The sequence below is a fragment of the Syzygium oleosum genome, unplaced genomic scaffold (genome assembly GCF_021117445.2).
Source record: "Syzygium oleosum isolate NSW1041296 unplaced genomic scaffold, Sole_v2.1 Sole_v2.05, whole genome shotgun sequence".
In the NCBI taxonomy this organism is placed as follows: Eukaryota; Viridiplantae; Streptophyta; class Magnoliopsida; order Myrtales; family Myrtaceae; genus Syzygium; species Syzygium oleosum.
In genome coordinates this window covers 9,263,299-9,288,456 of record NW_026607489.1, presented here as the reverse complement: position 1 = coordinate 9,288,456, position 25,158 = coordinate 9,263,299, and the positions used below count along the sequence as shown (strand labels likewise).

The 25,158-nt window shown below is 39.4% G+C and overlaps 3 protein-coding genes across 5 annotated transcripts; 1 reads left to right on the top strand and 2 right to left on the bottom strand.

Moving 5' to 3' along the window:
• The first annotated feature begins 1,049 nt into the window (after window positions 1–1,049).
• LOC115681614 (uncharacterized) lies at window positions 1,050–11,360 on the top strand. Of its 2 annotated transcripts, XM_030605611.2 has the most exons (9): window positions 1,050–1,367; window positions 1,525–1,649; window positions 4,215–4,422; window positions 4,498–5,023; window positions 5,116–5,367; window positions 5,499–5,690; window positions 5,783–5,857; window positions 5,937–8,465; window positions 10,836–11,360. In XM_030605611.2, exons 1-9 carry the CDS (start codon window positions 1,162–1,164, stop codon window positions 11,133–11,135), a joined length of 4,413 nt encoding a protein of 1,470 aa, XP_030461471.1. In that variant the 5' UTR covers window positions 1,050–1,161; the 3' UTR covers window positions 11,136–11,360. The 2 variants fall into 2 exon arrangements, with proteins under 2 accessions (XP_030461471.1, XP_056167993.1); XM_056312018.1 differs by lacking the exons at window positions 1,050–1,367; window positions 1,525–1,649 and adding an exon at window positions 2,087–2,930.
• Window positions 11,361–11,939: 579 nt separating this feature from the next.
• On the bottom strand, window positions 11,940–20,919 carry LOC115681615 (uncharacterized). The gene is made up of 11 exons (XM_030605614.2): window positions 20,324–20,919; window positions 19,590–19,894; window positions 17,790–17,867; window positions 17,446–17,548; window positions 16,309–16,397; window positions 14,993–15,104; window positions 14,234–14,287; window positions 14,092–14,140; window positions 13,225–13,325; window positions 12,468–12,583; window positions 11,940–12,378 (listed from the first exon to the last, which is right to left on the bottom strand). The coding sequence occupies exons 1-11, from the start codon at window positions 20,732–20,734 to the stop codon at window positions 12,030–12,032; spliced, it is 1,767 nt and encodes a 588-aa protein (XP_030461474.1). The 5' UTR covers window positions 20,735–20,919; the 3' UTR covers window positions 11,940–12,029.
• An 804-nt stretch (window positions 20,920–21,723) lies between these two features.
• LOC115681747 (cypmaclein-like) lies at window positions 21,724–22,825 on the bottom strand. Of its 2 annotated transcripts, none has more exons than XM_030605803.2 (3): window positions 22,694–22,825; window positions 22,478–22,526; window positions 21,724–22,311 (listed from the first exon to the last, which is right to left on the bottom strand). In XM_030605803.2, the coding sequence occupies exons 1-3, from the start codon at window positions 22,751–22,753 to the stop codon at window positions 22,130–22,132; spliced, it is 291 nt and encodes a 96-aa protein (XP_030461663.1). In that variant the 5' UTR covers window positions 22,754–22,825; the 3' UTR covers window positions 21,724–22,129. The 2 variants fall into 2 exon arrangements, with proteins under 2 accessions (XP_030461663.1, XP_030461664.1); XM_030605804.2 differs by having other exon boundaries at window positions 22,703–22,796.
• Between the last annotated feature and the right edge of the window lie 2,333 nt (window positions 22,826–25,158).

Sequence of the window (25,158 nt, the reverse complement as noted above, 5' to 3'; positions counted from 1 at the left end):
CGTCGCAGCTAGAACTACCAATTCTACTTGGGAATTGAACTGGTTTATGAGTTGAACTGGTTTTGAAGCTTATTTTAGAAAAAGAAAATGCTTTTGCACTCAACTAGGATCGAACCATGTGTTCAACACGAACAAACCATAATATAACCACTTGCCTACTTTATATTTTTGAATGGTCTTCACCCCTAAATGACATACCCAAAGAACTAATGATTTTTAGAACTCCTTTTCATTTGAGTTCATGTACTTGCCCAATTCATGCTATTCACTTCTCTCTCCTCATTCACACCTTTAGCTCTCTTTATTTCGTGAAAAAAATGATTGATTTAAAATATATTTTTTAAAAATAATTATTTATATTATTCATAAAAATTAATTAATGAAAATATTTTTATCGTTCACCAAAATGTTTGCAAAATTATTTCTATTTTCAAACGATACAAGCTATCATTTTTAGAAAAATATTTTTCAAATTATTCATTTTTCATAAAATAAACGGAGCCTTTATTTCGTTGAAGGAAAATTGACATAAATGATCCTTAAACTTTGGTCCAATGTGTAATATGATCCCTTAAATTTTAATTTGTTCAATGTAGTCCTTGAACTTTGGCCTAATTTGTAATATGATCCCTGAACTTTTAGCTCGATTTGCAATATCGTCCTTAAACTTTCAATTTGTTCAATTTGTTCCTCGAACTTTTGACACGTGTTCAATTTAGTCCATGAACTATACAAAAATATTGAATATTTTCATATAGTTATGTACCAAAAGGCTAGTGATCACATTAAATAAATTAAAAGTTCACAGACGATGTTGCACATTGGACTAAAGTTCATGTGCTGCATTGAACAAATTAAAAGTTCGGGGTTCACTTTGCAAATTTGGCCAAAATTTAGAGATCATTTGTATCATTATTCATTTTATTTAATTCACATTTTTGACGTAGTTAATTTATAAAAACAAGATTTATGCGAAATATCTCAAAATCAGTGCCCAACAAAGCAAAATTACAAAGAAGAGAGAGAGAGAGAGAGAGAGAGAGAGAGAAAGAGAGAGAGGTTTCTGGTTCATTCTGGCGAGCTCCATGAAGACGGCTCGAGCTAAGACCGACTCCCCTTGAACACTCGACGTGTCGTTGCTGCTTCCGCGAGCGCGAGAGGATGGAAAGATCGCCGTCGCCGTCGCCGCCGCCGTCGCCGTCGCCGCCGCCGTCGCCGCCGTGCGAAGGCTCGAGGGAGCTTCAGTGCGTGGGCAAGCTGGAGATCGTCAACCCCAAGCCCGTCGGCTTCCTCTGCGGCTCCATCCCCGTCCTCACCGACAATGCCTTCCGCGCCTTCGACTCCGCCCTCGTCCCCTCTCGCCAGACGTATTCCGTCGTTTCCCTCCTTTTGTTCATCCCTAAATGCGCTTGTGAACGGGACGTGTCCGTCCACGTGATGATCGTCGTCTTTGTTCGTTTTGGGGGATTCGCGGAGCTGTCGGTTTTTCGTTGGCTGACGATTCCTTTGCTTTACTCGATTCAGGGTGAGCGCTCCGCGGTATCAAATGCTTCCGACGGAGACCGACCTCAAGAGGCCTCCGGTCGCTCCGAATTTTCCCGAGAAGTTGCTCCCTACCGGTGCGCTGTTGTCGAGGATGGCCGCCGGAGGTAATTTTAGGATTGCGTTGAATGCCGGAACACGGTGCTCACGTAAATACGCAGTTGATATTGTTTTTGTCTTGGTATCGTGATTGTACTTCGTAAAATTGTTCTTCTGAATGGAATGATTAGCGTTTGGTATCCAGGTATTCCCCCCTGCATTCTACTATTTGCAGGGAATTCACAGGTTTGTGTGTTCATTGGCTGTCTGTCTGTACATGATGATTGAGGCAGCAGATGGTGAAATTATTTTATGATTATATGGATTGAGTAGTCCGGTGTGCGGGCAACATTCATTTCGATGGTGACCTTGGGAGTTCTCAGACCAGTCTTAGGGTTTTGCATGGACAGTGCTGAATCTTCAGTGTGCTTATCGTGGCTCTCTCATCGTGATTTTTGCTAGGATTTTTTTAGTTCTCTGCTCAGAAGATTAGGGTCCATGCATTGCAGGAAAACCAGAGGTTTTATTTAGTTACCTAGAACTTGATTGAATAATTTGATACTCTAGGGTGTTTAAGGCAAGTCTTTACTCATTTGAAGAATGAAGTTTTGCTGGGAAGTGGTTTCTGTGTTTTAGTACTGACACAATGATGTTTAGCGAGAGGTGACAGTAGAATTTGGTCTTGAAGGAGAAGGATAGGTTTCACACAACAAAGGAGGCCCTGAGCAGTAGTTTATGAGAAGGATTGGAGTTGGTTGGGGGTACTTCGAATCTGTTGACACTTAAGTTGGGAATGGGAGGGGAACACTATTGATCATGACATGCGGTTTGAAATGAACCTCTAAAGAATTGATTCCTCAATTTCGTGGTGCTAGGAGCAAAGAGGCTTTGGCAGCATACTATTACATGCATTATGATGATAAGATGTCTGGATCCATTTATCTCTCCAAGCAAGCGCAAGACGGGGAATTGGAACCCTTCTCTAACTTATGCATAGAAATATATCAGAGTTATTTTGGCAGGCAAAACAGAGGATGCCGTTCATGGCCTATGGCTTCTATGGTGTTAATGTTATAATGATATTGTAGATCTCGCAGAATATTTTGCATCAATAATGGGAACAAGAGACTCCATTGGGAGATGATATGGAAAAGAAATGTCTTAGGAAAAGTTTATTCCTTTGTTTAGGAAAACCTAAGAGGCGGAGGTAAATTTTTGGCAAATTGACACTTTCATGCTAGAAAGAACGGGACGTGTTGCTCGCGTCTTTCTGCATAACCTTTGGATGTGGCATACTTGGTCAACTGTTTGTGCACGGAGATGGATTGGGCCATAATATGATTATCCTAGTAAGTTATTTTGGCTTGGTACAGTATAAGAGTCCTGTTAATAAGAGAAAGTCGTCATTTTTGTACGTCAGCACATATTTGTTAGTTCTGATTTGGAAAGAGAGGAACAAAAGGCCTTTCAGTGGAAAGTATTCTTATCCTTTAGATTGAAACTTCGTACTTTTGGTATTGTATGAAAGTGCTTTAACTGGCGCTGAATTTTCTGTTTCTGGTGAAAGGGCTTCTTTTTTTGGCTGGGATCTCTTTATGTTTATGGTTCGCACCTGCTTGGTGTATTTTTGATTAAATTTGTAGCAACTAAAAAAATTAGCAATATTTTTATTCCAAATAAAAAACCAATAACTTGTTAAAAGCCCTTCACTTAATGGGAAAAAAGAAAATAGAAAAATGCACCCCGAAGGTGTGGAGAGTACAATCAACGTCACATAGCACGTAAGAAAATGAGCGGGGAGTTTATTGAATGATGTACAGTCACTGGTGTGCCTAAAATGAGTAGCCCAACTACACTTTTTCATCTCTGGTCATCGTGCTTTTCTTATGCTAAGGAAATTATTGCGATGGAAAATTCAAACTTTTCTGCATGGATTCAATCCAGTTCGAGAGCTTTTAACTGATGCAATGTAGTGCTAAACAGTATCAAAAAGTTGCAATGACACCTTTTTGCCATGTGAGAAGAATAAGGGCCTTATTGCAACTTTACGAAATGGTTTAGGGCTTGTTTGATTCCTTTCAAAATGTTCAAAACTTCTGGTGTAATTGTCTATTATACCAAAGATCATTTTGTAACATTTCCAAATGCATGAATGTTTGATTATCAAAAGAAAATATGCAATGAACCCTTAAAAAAGGTGGAGATAAAAAAAATATACAGATAAAATAATGGTTTTGGAATGCCACATATAACAGAAAATTATCAACTAGGGGGCCTCACAGACAAAGAGTGCATAAAGTTCTTCCCAAGCCTTTAGATTAGGAAAGAGCCGAACTTCCAACTCGGTTTGCACCAAAGTGAACTTTCATAAATATAAAGATTTGCAGTTCAAGAACTATTAAAATGTGGGTTCGTGGAATTGATCCGTGTATCGTATGGTTCTTCTTTTGTTCTCTCAGAGGATAGTTATCTGGTGGCTGCATTGTTATATTTATTAATACATGATGTTGTCAAGTTGTTAGTTAAGAAAACCTGATCCTTGAGTTCAACTTGATTAGATAATTCTTTGCATCTGTTATTTTCATCTTGAAGCTCCTTTTCTGAAGGTGGTTCTGTGGTATTTGTATTGACAGATTTACCTTGGGAAGACAGTGCTATCACATCAAACCTTAGTAGGAAATGTGAGGCGCTTGCCGTATCTGGCTTGGTAGAGTACGGTGATGAGATCGATGTGATCGCTCCTGCAGATATACTGAAGCAGATATTTAAAATGCCTTATTCAAAAGCTCGCTTGTCCATTGCTGTCCATCGTATCGGGCAAACTCTTGTTCTGAATATGGGGTCAGTTTGAGAACTGACTGTCTTGGCTTAACATTGCTTTTAGACTTCTAATCTTATGTTTCGGATATGACGCAGGCCTGATGTGGAAGAGGGAGAGAAGTTGATTAAAAGACATAGTCAATCACAATGTGCAGAGCAGGCTTTATTTCTTAATTTTGCCATGCATTCTGTTAGAGTGGAGGCTTGTGATTGTCCACCAACACATAATACTGCATCATCAAAGGACCAATCGAGTTCCCCTGTTCTTCCTGGAATATTTACTTCCAACACTTTTGGTCTGCATGACGACATTGCTGAAAAAGAGCAAGTAAGACAATGCTCAGAGTATCCGCAAATAAAACAGAGTGGTTTCTTGTGGGAAAGTAAGTCCAAGAGGAATAAAAGGTGTGACCCTGTCAAAAAGCCAACACAAGTTAGTGAAAAGAACCGGAATGTGATGCAAGAGTCTGACAGGCATAGAAGAGTTGCCAGTGATGGATTTTTGAGGGTCCTGTTTTGGCAATTTCACAATTTCCGCATGCTTCTGGGCAGTGACTTGCTTCTCTTTAGTAATGAAAAATATGTTGCTGTGAGTCTGCATCTGTGGGACATTACAAGACAGGTTCATCTAATGAATCATTTGTTTTCTTCTCTTTCTTTTTTTCCCACTTTTATAATAACCACATTTTTAACTCTATTTCTATACTTTTGCAGGTCACTCCGTTGACTTGGCTTGAAGCCTGGCTTGATAATATCATGGCTAGTGCACCGGAACTGGCTATTTGTTATCATCAGAATGGAGTGGTTCAGGGCTATGAGCTTCTTAAGACGGAAGACATATTTCTATTGAAAGGCATCTCTGAGGATGGCACTCCTGCTTTTAACCCTCATGTTGTCCAGCAAAATGGGCTTTCTGTATTGAGGTTCCTCCAAGAGAATTGCAAGCAAGATCCTGGGGCATACTGGGTATGTTTTTATTTTTTATTTTAATAATCTTATACTGGGTAAGTACTTGAAGTGAATATTTAAAAAGTTTCTTTTGAAACTTGTGGGTGTTAATTTTTTCTCCTTTTCTTTTTTGGCATGGTCTGTCGCAGCTTTACAAAGGTGCTGGCGAAGATGTAATTCAACTTTTTGATCTTGCTGTTATCCCTAAGAATCACTCATCTGACAATAGTGATGATAGCTCGAGCTCTTTGCCTTCTCCAATGCATAGAGGAAGAAGTGACTCTTTGTTTTCACTGGGCACTCTGCTTTACCGCATTGCTCATAGACTTTCCTTATCAGTGGTCAGAACTTTCTTGCTAGGACTCCGCATAAACTTTTCTGTTTTGCCCTATTAGCTACAATCTATTGATGACAATGTATGATTTTGCTGCAGACTCCAAAAGATAAGGAAAAATGCGCAAGCTTCATCAGGAAGTGCTTGGAATTACTGGATGAGCCAGATCAGCTTGTATGAGTTATTAATTTGTTTTCAATCCCATTTTTGGAGTACAATTTGTTTTCACTTTTGTGTTGTTTTATTATATTAGGTTGTACGCGCTCTTGCTCATGAGCAATATGCCAGACTTATTTTGAACAACGATGATGAAGATGTTGATTTGGCATCTGAATCCGTCCCGGAAGAATGTGAAGTTAAAGTTACTGACGTTGAAGAAGAATCTCTGGATTTTTTGAGAAGCATTTCTGACTCTTTTGTCCAGGATGATAAGCTCTCTTTTGTTTTAGAAAAAACATCCAGTGAAGGGCAAAAGGGACTTCAAGATTTAGCATCAGAAGCATCATTGAATATGTCTCTGGAGGCTAGTGTATCTGCTTCTGGAAAATTGATAACATCATCTGACATTGAGAAGACAGTTCCAGAAGGAGGTGTCTCTAGTTCTAGATGCAATGATCACTTTGCAATCTGCAAAAGGTCTCCTGTATCTACACAAGTAATTCAAACAGTTGCAGATCCAATCTCCTCCAAGCTGGCTGCAATTCATCATGTTTCTCAAGCTATTAAATCACTGAGATGGATGCGCCAATTGCAAAGTAATGAGGCAGAGCTGGTTGACTGTGGCACTGGAGCTGCTGATGGAGCACCATTGCCAATGAAGTTCTCTGTTTGTGCATGTGGTGATGCTGACTGTATTGAAGTCTGCGATATTCGTGAATGGCTGCCTACGTCAAAATTGGATCATAAGCTGTGGAAACTCATTCTGTTGCTTGGAGAATCTTACTTGGCACTTGCACAAGCATATAAAGAGGAAGGTGAGTTGCTTCAAGCATTGAAGGTTGTAGAATTAGCTTGTTCTGTCTATGGATCAATGCCCCAACATCTTAAAGATACACGATTTATTTCCTCAATGGTTAGCTGTTCAACATCCTTGTCAATGCTTAATGACAAAAATGGAAGGACAAAATCAAAGTTCGATGCTGGTGAAGATGTTATATCCACCACGGACGATGATCATATTACTTCTGAGCAATTCTCTTTCACTTACCTCTTTTGGGCCAAGGCCTGGACTCTGGTTGGAGATGTTTATGTGGAGTTTCATATGATAAAGGGCAAAGAGGTTTCAATTCAAACAGCCGAGAAACGGTCCATGAAAGAGCTGAGAATGTCATCTGAGGTTGTGAAGGAAGTCAAAAGGCTCAAGAAGAAGTTGGGACAACTTAAGCAGAACTGCAGTTTGTGCTCCCTGGTGAATTGCAGCTGTCAAAGTGATAGGGCTAGCAGCGGTAGCAGCGCAAGCAGTAGCACTGGAGATTCACATATGATTGCTCATGGCAGAAGACAGGGTAGAAAATCTCATAGTAGGCGAAGCTCTTTGTCAAATTTTGTAGACACTGAAGATGAAAGCACTTTCCAGAAAGTGGACAAGGGTTGGCGGAAAAAGAAAAATATTGGCACTGTACCGGAAACATTTGATATAACTAGAGGCATTGTGGATTTGGATTCATCAGCTGCTGCTGTTTCTAACAATGGTGAAGATTCTTCTGAAAAGCATGCTGTTGCATCCAAAGTGGCTTCTGAAACAGGTTTATCTTGGAAAGGCGTGCCTAAAAAGAAAACTGGTGGAATATTTAGATATGTCGTGGGTGCTGCAGCTGAAGACACAGACTGCAATCTTTTATCTGCTCTAAGCTGCTATGAAGAAGCTAGAAATGCATTAGGTGGAGTTCCTGCTGGCTCAGCGGAACTTCGATCTATTATGAAAAAGAAAGGATGGGTTTGCAATGAAATAGGTAGAAACATGCTCGAGAGGAAAGAGTTGAGTGAAGCTGAGGTTGCTTTTGCTGATGCTATAAATGCATTTAGAGAAGTCCCTGACCATACCAACATTATACTAATTAATTGCAATCTGGGTCATGGAAGACGGGCATTAGCTGAAGAGATGGTTGCCAAAATTGGACATCTTAAATCACATCCAGCTTTTCATGATTCATGTAAGCAGGCATTGGTAACTGCAAAGCTTGAATATTGTGAAGCTCTTAAATTTTACGGGGCAGCAAAGTCAGAGCTCAGAGTTGTGGAGGAAGATGAAGATTCTATTTCTGAGAACTTGAAAAATGAGGTTTACACACAGTATGCCCACACTTATCTGAGGCTCGGTATGTTTTTGGCTGGAGAAGATACGACTGCTGATGTGTATGAAGATGCAGCCTTGGAAGAAATATCACTTGCTCGCTCTAGTTATAGTCCTAGAAGAGCTAAAGATTTGATCTTGAGAAAGCATGAAATCACGGGAAATGAGGCCATCAGAGAGGCATTGTCTGTGTATGAATCGTTGGGTGAGTTGCGTAAACAGGAGGCAGCATATGCATATTTCCAGCTTGCTGGCTACCAGAGAGACTGCTGCTTGAAATTTCAGAATTCAAATCATAAGAAAGGATTCTCTAAAGGTGAGAATAGCATTCTCCAGCGAGTGAAACAGTATGCTTCATTGGCTGAGCGGAACTGGCAGAAAGCAGCAGATTTTTATGGCCCCCAGACCCATCCAGCCATGTACCTCACCATACTGATGGAGAGATCAGTTCTTTCATCGACCCTCTCAAGTTCATTGCACTCAAATGCGGTATGTCTTTGGAAATATTCGTTCCATAGTTTGTCAACCTGTTTTGCTACCATATCGATGTCTGTGGTCATCTTATCAAGCCAGATCACTTTGTTTTTCCTTGGTCATGAGTATATACTTCTGTTTTGATACACGTATACAAGGTTGTCAGGATTGGGATCTTAAGTAGAATCGTTGTGAGTCTCTGAGGATCAGATCGAGGATCATAAGATCCTACTTTTTTACACAATTGAGACTTAAGTTGTGCAATTTTTTCCTTGTCATACATAATTGCATACATATTAACTTCAAAAAATGAAACTTAATATACGCCATAGAGAAGGTCAGGGTTTGAATTCTAGCACTCCACAATGAATAAAACTGCATCTAAGAATATAGTGTAAAGTAATCATGTTAGAAACACAAATGAGTTGCGTAGAAGCAACTATCAAACATCCACTAACATCATGATATAAAAGAAGCTACTAGAACACAAAATATATAGAATTCATTTATCGGTATCAATAGGTTATGGGCACATAGACCATATAATGAAAAAGGGAAACAAATCTGAGAGTGGAAATGAAGAAATAATAACTTCCTTCACCAAATTGAGATGGCACCCAAAAAGAGACTATAAAAACAAGAGTATTAGGAAGGAAAAAAGGCAAAATGATTAAATATAGATGGCATGACCAATACTGTTTGACATGAGAAGATCATAGAAGAAAAGTTAAAGCCTAAAAATGTGTTGATCGAGTGGGTTGATGAAGAACGGGAAAAACAAAAGAACAAGGAAAGAAGAAAGAGAAAGAAAAAGCAAGAGAAGATTGTGTTTAGTCAACATGCTGAAGTAGAAGATGGTGCCTTATGATAAAAAGTCAATCGCCATAGCCAAAGATCTCTTCTGCTTCGTTCTTCTTCAGAGTTTAGCCTCACCTGTAGGGATTTCTGTCAATTCCCCATGCCCTAGTCTTTCAAATGGACCTAAAAGTAGGCTTAAAGAAGAAAGTGGGTCTTGCGTGGGAGGAATGTGGCCCAATTTTGTCTTATTGTGGCTGAAAAGATCAATTCCCAAGCAAGCTTGGATCAATATGATCGGCTGTGGGATTGTGATCCCACCACAATCCTGACAGCGAGCGATTTTTACTACAATCTGGATCATTTGATGCATTTTGGATTGGACTGAATAATCCTTGGCCAAACAATCCTCATGTATGTATGAAGTATGTGAAATATGCATTTGTGAGTATTTGTAGCATCTTTTATCATGCTTATCATTATTTTTCTTTTTATTTGATATGAATTTACATTGTTTACATCATTCTGGAGTGGGGAAATATGATTGGTTTTCCTTCATCTCCCTAAGTCTTTTTACCGACATATAAAGAAGGGGTTGTTTCATTTGAAACTACTCTCTTGTTTTATATTACAATCAAATTATATAATTTGTTCTTGTTATTACTCTCAGTTTAGGTCTAGATTATAAGTTGAACAAATTTATTGGTCATCAAGTGATTATGAATACACCGAATCACCATTTCTTTTAGGTCACTCGTTATGCAATTGATTCATTCGTTAGGATTAATCATTTATTTTTCTTGTTCTATTTCACGATCAAAATCGCAGCATTTATATTTTGTTGTTACTCTCAATTTAGCTCTTAGATTAGTAAGTCGAACAAATGTAAACTAAGCGAAGCCATGGGGATTGTACTGAATCACCATCTTGTTTGGATCACTTAACATGCAAGATTCATTGCTTCTTGCTTCTCTTGCTTTTTGTTTAATCAATTTAGGTGTGGTGTATGTATTCGAACAATCAACACAATATCCTAGAGATTTAACTACATTAAAGCTTTTGCAAATTCGTTGTTACGATATCGAATTGATTATTTTGTTTTCATTGAGCTTGAGTTTGGACTCAGTATGGTGCTTTTGCTTAGTAGAAAATAATACTTGATTGGGTGCACTCAGTAGATAATGTGGGGAGTGAAAGACAATTGAGGGAGTGAAAGATTATGTCTGTGAGATTAAAGAAATTAGGATCAATAACGGTTGGAGTTTCTTGTGTGCAGCGACTATATTGAAAGCACTCTTGGCTCTTCTCATAATGTGTAGAAATTTGATTGAGTTTCAATGCATTGTGAAGACAGTGTTAGACAGATTTTTCACTTGGAAGGAGTGGGTAGCTTTAATCACGGTTATACCAGGATTCATTCTCTTTGACCAGCTATGATTGCCAACTTAGTTAAGAATTGTTAAATTCAACTCTCGGTATTTCCGGAGATTTTATTCACCTCAACTTACGACCACAGTCCTTGAGTCCTTTTCAGTTTTCATGATAAAAGGTAAATCTGCAACTGATCCTGATTGATTATTCTTGTCTCAGATGCTGGAAGCATCCCTGTCTTGGCTGCTAGATGGCCGTCAAATATCCGAAACAACCTCAAATGCTCTAAAAGCCTGTCATCCTGAAATACATGCCAAATTTTGGGGGCAATTGCAGACGCTTTTGAAGAATATGCTGGCGTCAACACTTGCCGCAACTGGCAGCAAGTCTCCCGCGCATACAGTTTCAATACCCAGCAAGCCCGGAGATGCTGCGAAGCTCAAAGAACTTTATAGGATGTCTTTGAAGTCTACTGAGTTCCGTCAGCTGCATGTCATGCACTCCTTGTGGATATCTTGAGTTGACCTGAAACTGCGTTTTGTGATACTTTCATGAAACACGTGCGTCCAAAACAGGTATAGTACGGAAATGGACTGGTTCTTGGATATCTTGCATAAATGTACTGTGTCGGAACCCGAGTTAATCCGTGGTTGCAATTGTAGTATGAGTCCCACAAGGTGGTTCTGTGGAGGGTTTGAACTTGAAGAAATGGCAGAGCAAAGGTCGATCGACATTCATGTCTTTTCCCTGTGCTGGTTTTACTTCTCTCTGGCAAAGGATGTCTGGTGTGTGTGTACTGGCAAGTTCTGGTTCTTATCTATATTATGCTCTCAGGACAGGCCTAAACCATAAAGAACCCAACCCTCTAGCCTCTGCAGGGAAGATTGGGGATACATCTATGGCATCGCGATGAATTTTAAGGGTAAAACCGTGAATCAACCTCGAAGGGGCTGGTTCTGGAAATTCTGAACCAGGGGTTTCTATAATCAATCGAAGAACCGATCCACTGTACTAAACACGTTGTATCTTAATGCATCTTATAATAATTCTCATACAAAATGTAATACCACACGATTACTGAAAACAATCTTTAATGAACAACCATTATGTATTCTCATGTGAGTTGACCGTTGCCGATCCCCGAGGATCCTCGGAATTTGTAGAAATGCCCATCTGAACAGGAACTATACCAGTCCCGATTTTTCTAATATCTTGATTCTTTCTAACTGATCGCAAGTGGTCACAAGTTGCCACTTGTAGTTCCTTTCCGTGAGAAAGGACGATTTTCGGCAACGGTTAACATTATCAACGCACTGTAAGACATGCTTAACACTTTCATTTCCAGTATCTTGCTGAATAAACAAACTCTTGCCTAGAAAGAAACAAAGTTCGTCCTATAATAATACACTCGGCCTACAGGAAGTTCCTCTGAAAATTTCCAGAGGAAAACCTAGAAGTCAATCCCTGAGCCATATTTTCAGAGTCGAGGTTTACACTCTGGCGCCCTGCCACTAGGTCCTTCTCCCTGTCCCACGGTTTCCATGGATGTTTCCCCGCCCAATCTTCTTTCTCTTGTGGTTGCTGCTTCTGCTTCTGCTTCTTCTTTGAACAGCTCGTAGACTCTTCTTGGTGCTTTTGAACCAATGATTTCGATCTTTTGGCCTTGTTGTACATGTCCACCAGGTTGGCGTCTGCTTTGACCCTTGTCTTTTCCTCTTCATTAGATGCAAGTGCTGAAGCCTCATTGTATGCCTCCAGATAACTGCCATGTCGAAAGTGAATTTGTATGGATGAGCAGAATCAAAACAGCAAAGCTGGAGTTTCCAAATCTTTTCAAGAGGTGGCACTTACTTCATCTTTGCTTTCTGTGCTCTATCTGATGGCGTATCAGTCCAAACACTAGTGTCACCACGGCCTTCTTTCGCGCTCTTGCTAAATCTCGTGGATTGCATAGACACACCACCGGCCTGGCAACCAAAAGAAGCTGGATGAAATGATCTAAAAGAAAAGGTAGTGCTGTTTAACTCTCTTGAGAGGCGAATTCAGATTTTTGTGGGCCTTACCATCATTAGAGGTATGCATAAATAATACCGATGACGATTAACAGTCTACAGGTTGAAAATTACCCTTTGCTTGATGTGCATCTTACTTTTTATCACAGCTTAGTTAAAAGGAATTACATAGCATGGATAACTGCGATACGAACAGACAAGCTCAATGATTATCAGAGGCCCTAGCAATTCTCCTACAGTACATATGACTTGTGCCTCTCCATGGCCTTCCACCATCCAGGGGCAAACAGATGACAGTCTAAAATCACTTGGACAAAACTAATCATGTACTAATTCTCAAACAGTAAGTATGATGTGGAACTTCCGAGGATTTTTCAGCATTGTCCGACCAATCAAGTTGGTAATGAGTGATGCACCAGAGTATTACAGAATGCTCACTGAAACATCAAACTCCCCTCCTATAACCATTGTTAACCATTAAACTTTATTTGTTACAGGGGACTAAAACTTACGTGGCACTGTGAACTAACATGAGAGTTGACATAATACGCGATTGTGTAATTTTAATAAGATCAAGAAAGTATGAGTGATCTTACTTTCCTTTCTGGAGGTAGAGTTGTCATCCACTCATCTCTTTTGCGCATCTCTTCAACCTGTATGTCTGCTAAGAGTTCATCATCACCCTCCATGGATATACCTGACAAAACAACTGTAATTATTAATAGATGAATGAGTATTATCTTCATTTCTTCCAATGAAAGCAATTCTGACGTCGGTTCGGTCATGCCTTCATGCTCAGAAGTCAATAGTTACATGATGAAGCAAAACCTCAGGACCACCTCCAAATGAAAATGAAAATAAGAAACTGTCTTTGGTTCTTTTCAAGAGACTCACCAGATACAGAAAATCAGAATGTTGAGGACTCTAATTCCTCGTTGATCATTTTCCATATAAAAGTGTTGCATCAAAAAAGAACAAGAAAAGAAAAACTAGAAGACTATATGTCAGTGTGACAAGGGATTTGTATTTAACAAAGAGTGGTAGTTGATCGACAAAGGTCAGCTACCCTGGGACTGAGACAAGACTCAAGACTCTTATGGGTGTGACAGTTACAGATCCTCATCAGCATTGCACCCAGCATTTATAGGCGATTTATTGGTCGCTATAGCCATGACTGACTAAATATGATTGGTGGTAGTAGCTGGCAAAAGTGCTGTACAATAAGACAATACTGAAAGAAAAATAGATCCTGTTTCATATTTCTCTACCATCAACAAATGTACCCTTGACTCATCGAAGCATTAAACTAGTGCATTTTCTTCTATCTACTTTTCCAAGAAAAATATTTGGACCATTTAATCCTTCTAATTCTACATAAGGCAATCCATAGCAGTATAATTTTAAATTAAGTATCAGAAACTTCAGCAAAAAGGATTAACAGCATATAAGCAGAAACAGCATACCCTGCGATCTCCTCCACTGGGCAGCCTCACGCATGGCTTTCAATTCAATCTATGGTGAAAGAAACTCCATCAGTCTTGTGGCCAGTGCGATATATTCCTAATCTATTGCCTCAATAATATTGATAAATAACAAAGTGCACACCTTAAATGCCTCTTGTTCCTCCTTCAGTTTGATTTTGTCATCCAATGCTTTTCGCTGGACAAAGAACATTAAACATTTTAATGCAAACAGGCAGATAGAACTCCAGAATGATTTCCACTGTTCCTCCACTTGCTCTTTTGACAACAAATGCACAGGGGTTTAAAATCTTAGCCCACTACTCTAATTTTAAATATATTCCCTACTATTGCAATGGATCAATAGTCCAAAAAAATCTCTGAAAACCAAGATTTGAGTACAAAATTTGAAACTTAAGCTCTCTATTTGATAAGGAGGCCACATGTACAGGCAAAGGTAATGTGGTTAGGAGCAAGTATATGTCAGTGTTGTTTTTTGCATAAACTAAGAAATCGATAACCAAGGTAGTGTCAATCACATGTACCTTCAACACTGGTACCAGGGTTAAGAAAAGGATCCATCTCAAAAAGACCAGAGCAACCTTGGATATACTACTTAGAACAAAGGACTATTAGGAAAGGGGGAAAAATAAGCAAAAGTCAATCCAATGCCTAGAAAGAGCAGCAGATTGCTACTCCTTTGCACTCTTTACTAAGACATATCATTGCGATTTTATGCCTCTGCAGCGGATTCAAGGCATTCTCCACAGATATCTTAAACAATGGTTTCAATGGAACTAAATCCCCCTTCCCCATTTTCTGGAGAGAGAGAGAGAGAGAGACAGAGAGAGGGAGAACATAAGCATGTTGAGTATCTTGCATTGTGTAATCAACTTTATCTCACCTTATCTGGATCTTGTAAATCCTTAAATGCTTTGTTCAGTTTGATAAATGCTTGGTGAGCTTGTGGATGAGAGCATTTGTCCGGATGCACCAAAAGAGACAACCTCCAATACCTAGAATGATTTTAACATGTGGGAAAAAGAATTCAGAATATGCAGACACCTGTCAAATACATGCCGTATATAGCAACTCAAAATATATCAAACCTACTATAATTTTGAGACCAAGATCAGGTTGTTGACTGTAATTCTCTCTACAGTCGGGCTACATTAATATTAAACCTTGGGATAATAGAGTGATTATAAGCAAAGATCCGATTTATGGGGAACCTTCACAGTATATAACAAATAGAATGGAAACAGGGAGAAAGAGAGTGATTGTAGAGCCCTTGGAGAGAGGGAGACATATAATGAGTTTAGGTTCATTCAGACTAAAGTGCCAGCAATCCATCGGTAAGGATTGAAGACCATAAAGTCCCAAAGAGTGAATGCAAACCAATATGTTTGCAAGAACAGAGAAAAAGTGTACAAGCAAGATACATGTAATGGAGAAGTTTATCTAGTGTTTTGTGCAACTGTTGGATGCCACTTAAACTTACGAGACAATTCCATAGGATGACAATTATGAACAACACGCTTTATGGCATGAAGTGATGTGAGAACGGACTACTCGTGATGAGCTATTTTCAGGAATCTTTTGCTGTATGGCCTTTGAAGCTTCTGCGAATATAATTCCCTTTGAGTGATATGGAGCATTTAGAGTTTACAGAATACATAAGATGAAATGGAGCGCAATGGCATAAAAAAATTTATATAACCAACCCTAGTTAGTAGGATAAGACTAGTTTACTGTTGCTGTGTTTTTTGTCAATAAGTCAAGAGAAATTCACTATGAAACAGCAATAAGGTGCAAAACTGTTTATCTCAGCTACTATAACTCCCAAAATATTTGATTGCCTATATTCATCATAAGAATAGTATCCATGGACAGAACCATAGAAGTTCTACCAATTTCAGTGATAAACATTTATCGCAACTTCTCTCAAACCCCCCTATCCAATGTTTCTTGACATGTTTACATCTATAACATAGAGAGTGGTGCCATTGGTTTACTATATGGACTTACTTTAAATCAGGCTGTAGGAACCGAAAAAAAAAAATAGATAAAAAAGATCTAGCAGTTCAAACACATAAATTATATTTCATTTTTCACAAGCAAGAGTTTCAGGAAACTTTTTTTTATATTTTTTAATCAATGTCCAGCTATCCAAATTGTTCCAAATAAAGGAGATGATCCATGTGCAGGCAAGTAGTTTACCTTTTCTTCACCTTATCGGTGGACATGTTGTGGTTCACGCCCACTACATCATAAGGGTTATCAACCTCAGCTCCCATGATTCTCGTCACCTGAATAAAAAAACCAAAAATGGAAATTGAGTAGCTGATGAGATATTTGTACATACAAGTGAACATTAAAATAATATTTTAAGACACATTGACAGATCCTCATGATAATCATGCAAGAAGATGAAAAATACTTAGCTCTCGTGTCAGTGGCTGTCTAAGTAGTAAACCACACGTGCTGCTTTTTGATGTTTTACTACACCATATGATTTATCAACATAATATGTACACAGAATTTTATGATTTTTTAATCTCGGAATAATTACAAGTCATTCATTGATCAAGAAGAACAAAGGAGGTACCGATCACAAAATAAAAGCAGCTAGCTACCAAAAAAACAAAAATACTACAACCGAGAGGTCTAAGTCCAAATCTAATACCTCGTTTTCAAAAAAAGTTCTACCATTAAACACGCCAATTCAAAGTCTGCAACCACCTCCAAGGAAATAAAACAGGTTCGATTCTTAAAAGGTCCTTCTATTCCTCTCCATAAATGACAGAAAGATGGGGTGTTGGGGTTCTGCAGATGTCTTCTTCCTGTCTACACAAATCCTTTACTACGCCTATAGTTCGTTTTGCACCATTCCTGCCATTACCCAATTGAGCCCCAACAGAGCAAGAGAAGTCCAAAGCTACCCAATGGAAATGCAGCCAGTGATGGTTAGCAGTTTCTTTGTCAGGCTTCAATGAAAGCCTCAAGCAAATTTGTTAAGAATCCCATTGATATCCTTTTCTTATGACTCACATCTTCTAAGAGCTAGACATGCCTCATGTTATCAGTTGATTTGCCATATAGTCCTAGTTGCATACCGTGCTCATTGCCACACTGGTTTTCAAATGCAAGCATCCTCATAGTCAAATGCTAATCCAGGTATATTCCTCATATCGGCAACAGTTCAATGTCATCCTTTTTATGCTTAAAACCTTTGTCATTTTGACAACACTACCATTAATAATACAGCGAGTCTATATGACATATTCCATACTCCAACATGACATGACATAGATACCACAAAATTCATTATCCATGGTGCATAGTAGAATAACAAACCTCTTCAAAACGCTCAGCTTCATTTGCAGTTTCAGCTTCAGCAACCACAGCTGGTGGTGCAGGTCCAATGAATAATTCAGTATCTTCCTCCAATTCAGCATCCCTAAGAATATGCAAGTGTCATACAAACTCTGTTACAAACATTTCTAGCATACAGACCACAGTCAGTCAATAATATATATATTCACAGAGTACATACACAGTATTACATAAGCCTATATTACTTGAACACAGTTATACTCACAAATGATGACCTAAAACTAGGAAATAGACGTTGCTCCCTAACATGTGTCTAGGTAGAGCACTGCTGCAAACCACGTGGGGTTAGAGGGAAAAAAGAACACCTGAGCTCAGCCTGTGCTTCGGTTAATTTAGCTGCAGCAGCCAGCAACTCAGCCGATGGCATTTCTGGGCCAATGACCCTGCAACGCAACATTTAGCAGTTACAATCAGAGCAATTACATGATAAGCTTCAAAATGCAAACCAAGTACAAACAGAAAAACAAGGTAAGAATCAATTAGGTCAATCCTACCAGGATGCATGCCTAACTACATAAGTGTGCGGCTTGAATGTAAGAAGATCATCCCTGTAAAAGTCTGAGGCAGCCCAATTTATACCAAGGTCAGACCTAATGCGAGAGCATCAACTTTCATTAAAGACCATTTGATGTGTATGCAAGTAAAGGGAGATTTTGGCCACAGCATGATTGAATGGGTCCAATGAAGAGAAAGTGTCAAAGATGGAATTTTTATAAATTCAAGAATAAAGGCTCATTCAACTGAATCAAAGGCTGAAGGATAGCTTCCTCAAAGTAGGTTTCCTATTTTAAGTTGGTTTCCTGATTTGATGATTCCTTGTTTTATGTTTCCTTTTTAATGTTTCCTAGTTTGATGTTTCCTAGTTTAGTGTCTTAGTCTCTCTATAAAAAAGAGTTCCATTTTCAGTTGTAAGCATACAGAGTTTTGAGTAAATAATATATGAGAATTTCTCTCAAGTGAGTGATTCCTTCGGATCTTTATCCAATTCGTTAGTGGTGAGCCTTAAAAACCCTACTCTCTATCCAATTCGTTGATGGTGAACCTTAAAGTCCTTCGTCCTTGGCTAGTGGAACATACCTTTGTGCCTTGGTAAGGAACTCTTCTATCTTCTATCCCAAACTTATATTTCTGAAAACTCATCAAACACTTTCAGTTCATCAAATTCGTTCAGCAATCTCACCCAAACTTACCACACATCAGTTCCACCAATCTCTGATCACAACTATGTCCATTTGAGCTTATCACAACCTCTCCTATTCATTTGTCAACCTTTCATATTCATAGTGAGACGAAGTAATGTCCTTTCCTATACCGAGAGCTTCTATAAAGAGTAAGAACTTTGACAACGTAATCTTTATTGGGATCGCTCCACCTTACAAAGCTTTCAACATCATTCCATGTTTTGCAAGTAATTCTCTATTGAGCTTTCAAACATTTGTCTCCTCAACCTTTGCTAATTTAAGCCTGACTAATCTCTGTGGAGAGTACTTGGCAAGCAAGATCGATGTCTAAAGACAGCTCAAATCTTTAGCACCCGATCGACTTGTGACCTCCTCATGGTGCTTCTTGTCTTAAAGATTAGATTCAAGCAGCTTCACAAAGTACAATGATAAAAAGAAGAGTAAGAGCAGCATTAATAATTCCCACTCCAACTTAAAATCCTGTTGAAAAGTGAAACCATTCTAAAATAGCTCCACTCTGCACTTTTCGACGATATTCCAAAATGATATTGACCAACAAATGGATAGCCTTGTGCCATATTAGGTTCAGAGAAGCCTTATGGACTATTATCCAATAGCAAAAGTAGGAGATAATTGCATCCACGAGTACTCCCAACAAATCATAACAGGCAAAAAAGATAATAACCCACATTTGCCAAAGATCAAACGTACTCCAGCAATCTACCTACACAGCACATGATGCTGTTTATATGGGCAGCAGCAGTAAAATTTACAAACGAAAAATGAAACTACTTTTACAAGTACAAATTTCAAATATTTAGATTCTGGAGATTATGCCGGGCTAGTGTCAAAATTGAAGAATCAAGCAATGTATTTCATGGTTTTCATTCATTATCAGGTCAGACAGATCAAAAAACATAATACCTTCTTCGTGCTGAAGGACCTGCCTCCAGAACATCACCGCTCGTGCCCTCCTGATGGTCAGGCTCCAGCTGTGAATTCTTCACAACTTCAGACTGTTCAAGATTTTCTTTCTTATGCTCCATATGAGCTTCAATCAAGGGTCCAACAACCTCTAGAACTGGACGGGTATTTGACGGCCGTAAGAATACCCCATCTTTTTCCTCGAGGTCAAGTGAATGGAAGAGCTTCTTCAAATGCCTAACCAACAATCTTTCGGATATGCCATTGATGTCAACTGCTTGTCCATTATCAATCATTTGCAGAAGCTATTGGAGAAGACCGGGAAAGATCAATAATAAACAAAAAAGGTTCAACCAGATATGCTATTTAAAGAACGCGACAACTGCCGGAAAACCGCAACCACATTCTTATGCCCAGGACATAATATGTTGAAAAGTCGATAGACCAAATAGCTACTACAACTCAAAATGCCCAAAGTTCTTCAGGAATTTCCTCTGCGACAGCTTAACTTCTAAAATGAACAACTGACCTTCGTTAAACAGACAAGGGACAGAAGTTTCATATCCAACGATAGCTTCAAAGAAAACAAAATTTTCCGGAATTTGTTCTGATAATTTTAGTCTGTTGCGATCCTTTTTTCAACTATTCTAATTTCTAACCTCAAAACTCAAAACAATTATTCAGACAGGATCACATTCCACAAAACAAGACCAGCAAAAGAATAAAAATTTTACCTGCTTCAAATCAGTCCCTATACTAGGAAACTTCAACAACATGTCCCTCAGAACCCATTCCGGATCAACATGAACTCTCTCAGCCTCCGAATCAGAACCACCAGAAGATCCATCGAGAGAGCTCCTCCTGCTGCTCCTCTTCTCATCCTTCCTCGACCTCTTCCGCTCCTTCTCTCCATCCAATCGTCCCCTCTCTTTCTTCCTACTGCTACTGCTGCTGCCGCCACTCCTCTCTCTTTTCTTATGTTTCTCTCTCCTAGAACTGCTCCGCTCCTTCCGGCGCCGGTGCCGCCGCCTCCGGGAGGACTCTTCCGAGCCACCGGAGCTCGACGGAGACGGCGACGGCGATTCCGCCTCCGTGTCCGCCTCCGAGTCCGATCGCCGCGACGATTTCCTCCTCCGACTCACCATTCTTTTCGGCGGTGGGGGCGCGGGAGAGAGACGAAGATGCAAAACCCGGCCGAGGCCGACGGCCACCACCAGTAGGCACCGGCTGCTGCTATCGCGCGCGCGTACGCGTACGCGAACGCACCAGGCTTCGGGCCGCAGGAAAGATTCGATACGTTTTGGGGGCCCTTCATCATCTTCTCCTTCTCCGGTGGATTCTCGTGCTCTGCTGCAGCTACCCCGCGCTTCGAACTGCGAAAAAGTTCTGCTTCAGGCCGACCCAAATCAACCACTGCTCGTATTGGTTGCAAAGCCCAAGTTTTTGAGAGGCCCGAACAGATTTCGTACCAACCCCCCAGGCCTTAGCTTCATCATCAAGGAAACCGCCATTAATCACACGCCTCAAGCTCCTTCAATCCGATCCCCCCCACTTCAGTTCCCAAGATTGCATTCGCTCCTCATCAGCAGCATCTCCATCTCCCCAAACGAAAAAAGATCTGCAGCCCTTCTCCACCGCCTGCAGCACACCCCGAATCGGGTAAGTTCTATTATGTGTGTACGTTATGTTATTCTGCTCGTTTTGTCTCGTTAAGGAAATTGTACTTTTAAATTCAAAAATGTGTTTCTTTACCCACGTATATTTGATACGATGCATACCAAGTAATGGGGTGTCATTTTAGATCGGAGATAATTCAATGGCGTATTCCTATCTCTAAATCTTTGCAATTTTTCCAAAAGTATTCCCAGCATATCCTAATGTGTTCATACTATTTCTCCTGGGGTTAGAATTGGTCCGGCAATTAATGATTCTCGCCATCAAGCAGATTTGACTACCGTCGTTCTTACGGACGATTTCCATGTTCTTCCGACATTCGCCGTAGCATCTCGACCCCATGTCAAATAGGAGATGCATGGTTTTGTGAAAGGGGTTTATAAACAGGACTCGCTCCTAAACGGTCATCTATTGAGCATTCGAGGAGAAATAGAACTAGAAGCCATACAATATCGATCGAAACAAGGAATGGAATCGCGTTTTGTCTTTCTTTCATCCATACCCTACTGAAGAAGCCACAATCTAGACATTGATGGATTATTTAATCATGTGTAGCACATAACCATCCTTACATAATTCTGCTAGGAAACTCAGAGACACATGTTATTTAATCAAAGACCTCAACTAAATAATGCGAAAGGTTTCTTACTTGGAAATGAACCCTCGATCAATAAGAACATAGAAACCACTTCTCACATTCAACTTATTTGCAATTCTTATACAAACCCAATCTTACTTTTCTTCCTACACACATGCATGCGTGCACGCATTACTTTTAGACAGACGCGAACGCACACACAGTGACATACACAACACAGTACGCATTATATCCAATATCGAGTGAACTTCGAGATATATAATGTGATCTAGGGACATTTGTGTCGGCCGCCATGGGTGGTCATGTTGGCGTAGCAAGGGCAAACGTCCTCGTTCCCTGAAGTGCCAGGAGGCACGCAGTTGCACCTATTGCAGCACGTGTTGCACGCCCTTATGCACATCTTGTGCCTCGATGCCTTGCTGCACCTGTAGTTGCACTTGGACTTGCAATCTGCAAGGATCACCAGAAATCGCAATCAATGTAGCCATCTACCGTCTGTGTCTGTATTAGCTAGCAAAGTTCTTGTTTGGTTATTTTCATCTCTTGATAATAAACATTTTGGGAGGTTATAACTATGTGTGTAGCTTCAGCAATCAAAATCTACAAAAGATCTTACCAATTTTTTGAGCTTCAGCTTGGAATTGTTCTCCACCAAAAATCAGCAGCTGACATTCCAAACCCATATAAAAAAGAGAGAACCTTTAAGTCAGACTTTCACTCTCATTTAATCTCTTTCAATCCCTTTACACTGAATTTGAATCTGTTTAGAACCGTGTAAAAGTATGCTGGGAACACTGCATAATAAGCATGATCTATGTATATATGTAGGTACCTCATGTACCAGGACAATGCAAAGGATTGCAAAGAGGATGCTTGTTTTCGCACTGGCCATCTTTCCTTTTCCTTGCCCACGAGCACACGAACGCGCAACAACTGTAGATCACAGAGAGAGAGAGAGAGAGAGATGAGCAGAATGCATGTGTAGTTTTGAGAGCTTGCGAGTGCATTTATAGCGGAGGAGGCTGTTGATAGTGAGAGTTTCCGGCGGAACACGTAATGTGACTCCATTGAATACCCGGTATTTCAGCAAACTAGCCGTGAATGAACGAGTAATGCCTAAGCTTCAATTGCCGGTATTATGTGGTGAAATCGAGTTCACATGAATTAGATTAGGTCTCTCTTTTCTCTCTCTTTTTTTTTTGCACTCCCCCTTGCTGCACGACTCTTTAGAGACAACATCAGGATGTCGTCACACTTCATGTCATCGACATATGTATACGATTCACTCCAGTTAGTTAGAGAATGTCGTGTATTGTGACCACCTATATCTCACCCGCCTCCGTTTTCTTGGCAATTTGGAAGATGGATTTCGCTATATTTACGCAATTAGCACACTATTGTTGATTGTTGTGCATCATATTAGTTAGTGGCGCGACATACAGCGACAATGTGCCCTAATAAAATTAACTGTTTGATTTTGATCACCTTTGGCTAACCAAAAGTGTACAAAAGGTTTCTAGATAATAAAAATAATACTAAGATGTATTACCAAATATTGGTTTTTGTTAAATGATTTGACGAGATCAATATTATGCTAGAAGTTTAAATCAACAAATTTACTTGAGTGTGGATCCCATTTGGTTAATCGAACAATATGTTATCGTTACATCATTTAGCAAGAGTCAGTAAAAATCTTAATATCTCCATTATCGCTCAAAATCAGTTCTTGAAAATGTGAACACTTGATTGAATGGTAATATCGTGCCTACATATGACATGATGTAACCTCACCTGATATACAAATTTATATAGAACAAAATCCACCTCATCATCCTGAAATAACATTCGGGATGGAAATGGAAAGATTGATTTCTATCTCAGTGTAACATCGATAAACTAACCAAATAACTTTAAAATTTCGATTTAAATGGCATGTATTCTCTTATCGATGCAGATGCACAAAATTAGTGGAATCCTTTTGAAAGATGTGGTGATTCCTCACAATTTGTTTACACCTATAATTGAGGTAATCCTAGTCCTATTCTATCATATAGCTTATGCAACTGTACACCATATTCCCTACAAGCCTACGAAAAACCAGCCTTTTCATGCATTTCACATCCCATGAATGAGCAACTTGTGCTCGGATTAAGGACGATTTGGAGACGTTTCGTCTTCTTAGCAAAATGTGACGTGTGGGTCATGCAAAAGAGGCCTCAGATGTTAAATGTGCATTTTAGAAGGGCATCTCAGAAATTTCTTGAGGAGAAGAAACTGGACATTGATTAAAAGCACCATCAGTTGAAAAGTTTTTCTTTCTAGGGAAGGTCTTATTATCATAATCACAAGATCGCAGCAGAAAAGGAAACTTTTCGTCAACGGGGCACGAGATTACAAACACAGTGACGATACACACGCTTTCTTGCTATGTTATCCCGACTTTAAGAGCAGCAAATGCTGGTTACAATATGGGTTTCAATGAAGTAGAAGTGGTCTGTGAGCCGCCGCTCGATCGATTGAGGATTATATTAAAATGTAGCTATATTCGATAGTCTTTCGTGGTACAATTACCAGGATGGATGGCGATATGGACTCTAAACTCACTTACATTTACCTCATTGCTAAGTAACATAAGATATTCCGTCATATCGAAACAAATAATTATGAGAGATTGATTAGGGAAAAGTGTCAAAAAAGTCATAAACCTTTTGCATTTGTGCCAATTTAGTCCTAAACCTTTTTTTGGTACCAATTCAGTCATAAACCTTTTGCATTAGTGCCAATTCAGTCCTAAATCTTTTGAATTGGTTTAGGACTGAATTGACACAAATGCAAAATGTTTAGGACTGAATTGACACCAATGCAAAATGTTTAGGACTGAATTGGCATAAAAAAAAGGTTTAGAACTGAATTGACACAAATACAAAAGATTTAGGACTGAATTGGCATCAAAAAAAGGTTTAGGACTAAATTGGCATAAATGCAAAAGGTTTAGGACTTTTTTGACACTTTTCTCAGATTGATTATCATTTATTTTAACTTGAATGTATACCAACAAAATGCTGATTCAATTGGCAGCAAAAGTCCTCATCTTTGTGCAGTCCAGTTAAGCAATATGTAGGAAAAGGAAATTATGCCATAGACTAGGACTTTGTAGGACCAAAACTGTGGACCATTACGACATCAAAGCATCGACAATCCCTTTGGAATCTAGTTTTGTCCATGACCTACATTTATCCATCTTTGGATGTTCCATTTCCTGGTCACCCACTTGGTAAACGACGGCAAAGAATTGAA

Excerpts from the sequence above, each read along its gene's own strand:
- LOC115681614 (XM_030605611.2), top strand. The coding sequence starts at position 1,162 with ATGGAAAGATCGCCGTCGCCGTCGCCGCCGCCGTCGCCGTCGCCGCCG. Across the intron at positions 5,368-5,498 it reads AAGATCCTGGGGCATACTGG|CTTTACAAAGGTGCTGGCGA; the intron begins GTATGTTTTTAT and ends GGTCTGTCGCAG. Across the intron at positions 5,858-5,936 it reads TGGATGAGCCAGATCAGCTT|GTTGTACGCGCTCTTGCTCA; the intron begins GTATGAGTTATT and ends TTATTATATTAG.
- LOC115681615 (XM_030605614.2), bottom strand. The coding sequence starts at position 20,734 with ATGGTGAGTCGGAGGAGGAAATCGTCGCGGCGATCGGACTCGGAGGCG. Across the intron at positions 17,868-19,589 it reads GGTCCTTCAGCACGAAGAAG|GGTCATTGGCCCAGAAATGC; the intron begins GTATTATGTTTT and ends GTTGCGTTGCAG. Across the intron at positions 14,141-14,233 it reads AGGAACAAGAGGCATTTAAG|ATTGAATTGAAAGCCATGCG; the intron begins GTGTGCACTTTG and ends CTTTCACCATAG.
- LOC115681747 (XM_030605803.2), bottom strand. The coding sequence starts at position 22,753 with ATGGCCAGTGCGAAAACAAGCATCCTCTTTGCAATCCTTTGCATTGTC. Across the intron at positions 22,527-22,693 it reads GCATTGTCCTGGTACATGAG|CTGCTGATTTTTGGTGGAGA; the intron begins GTACCTACATAT and ends TTGGAATGTCAG. Across the intron at positions 22,312-22,477 it reads AGCTGAAGCTCAAAAAATTG|ATTGCAAGTCCAAGTGCAAC; the intron begins GTAAGATCTTTT and ends TGATCCTTGCAG.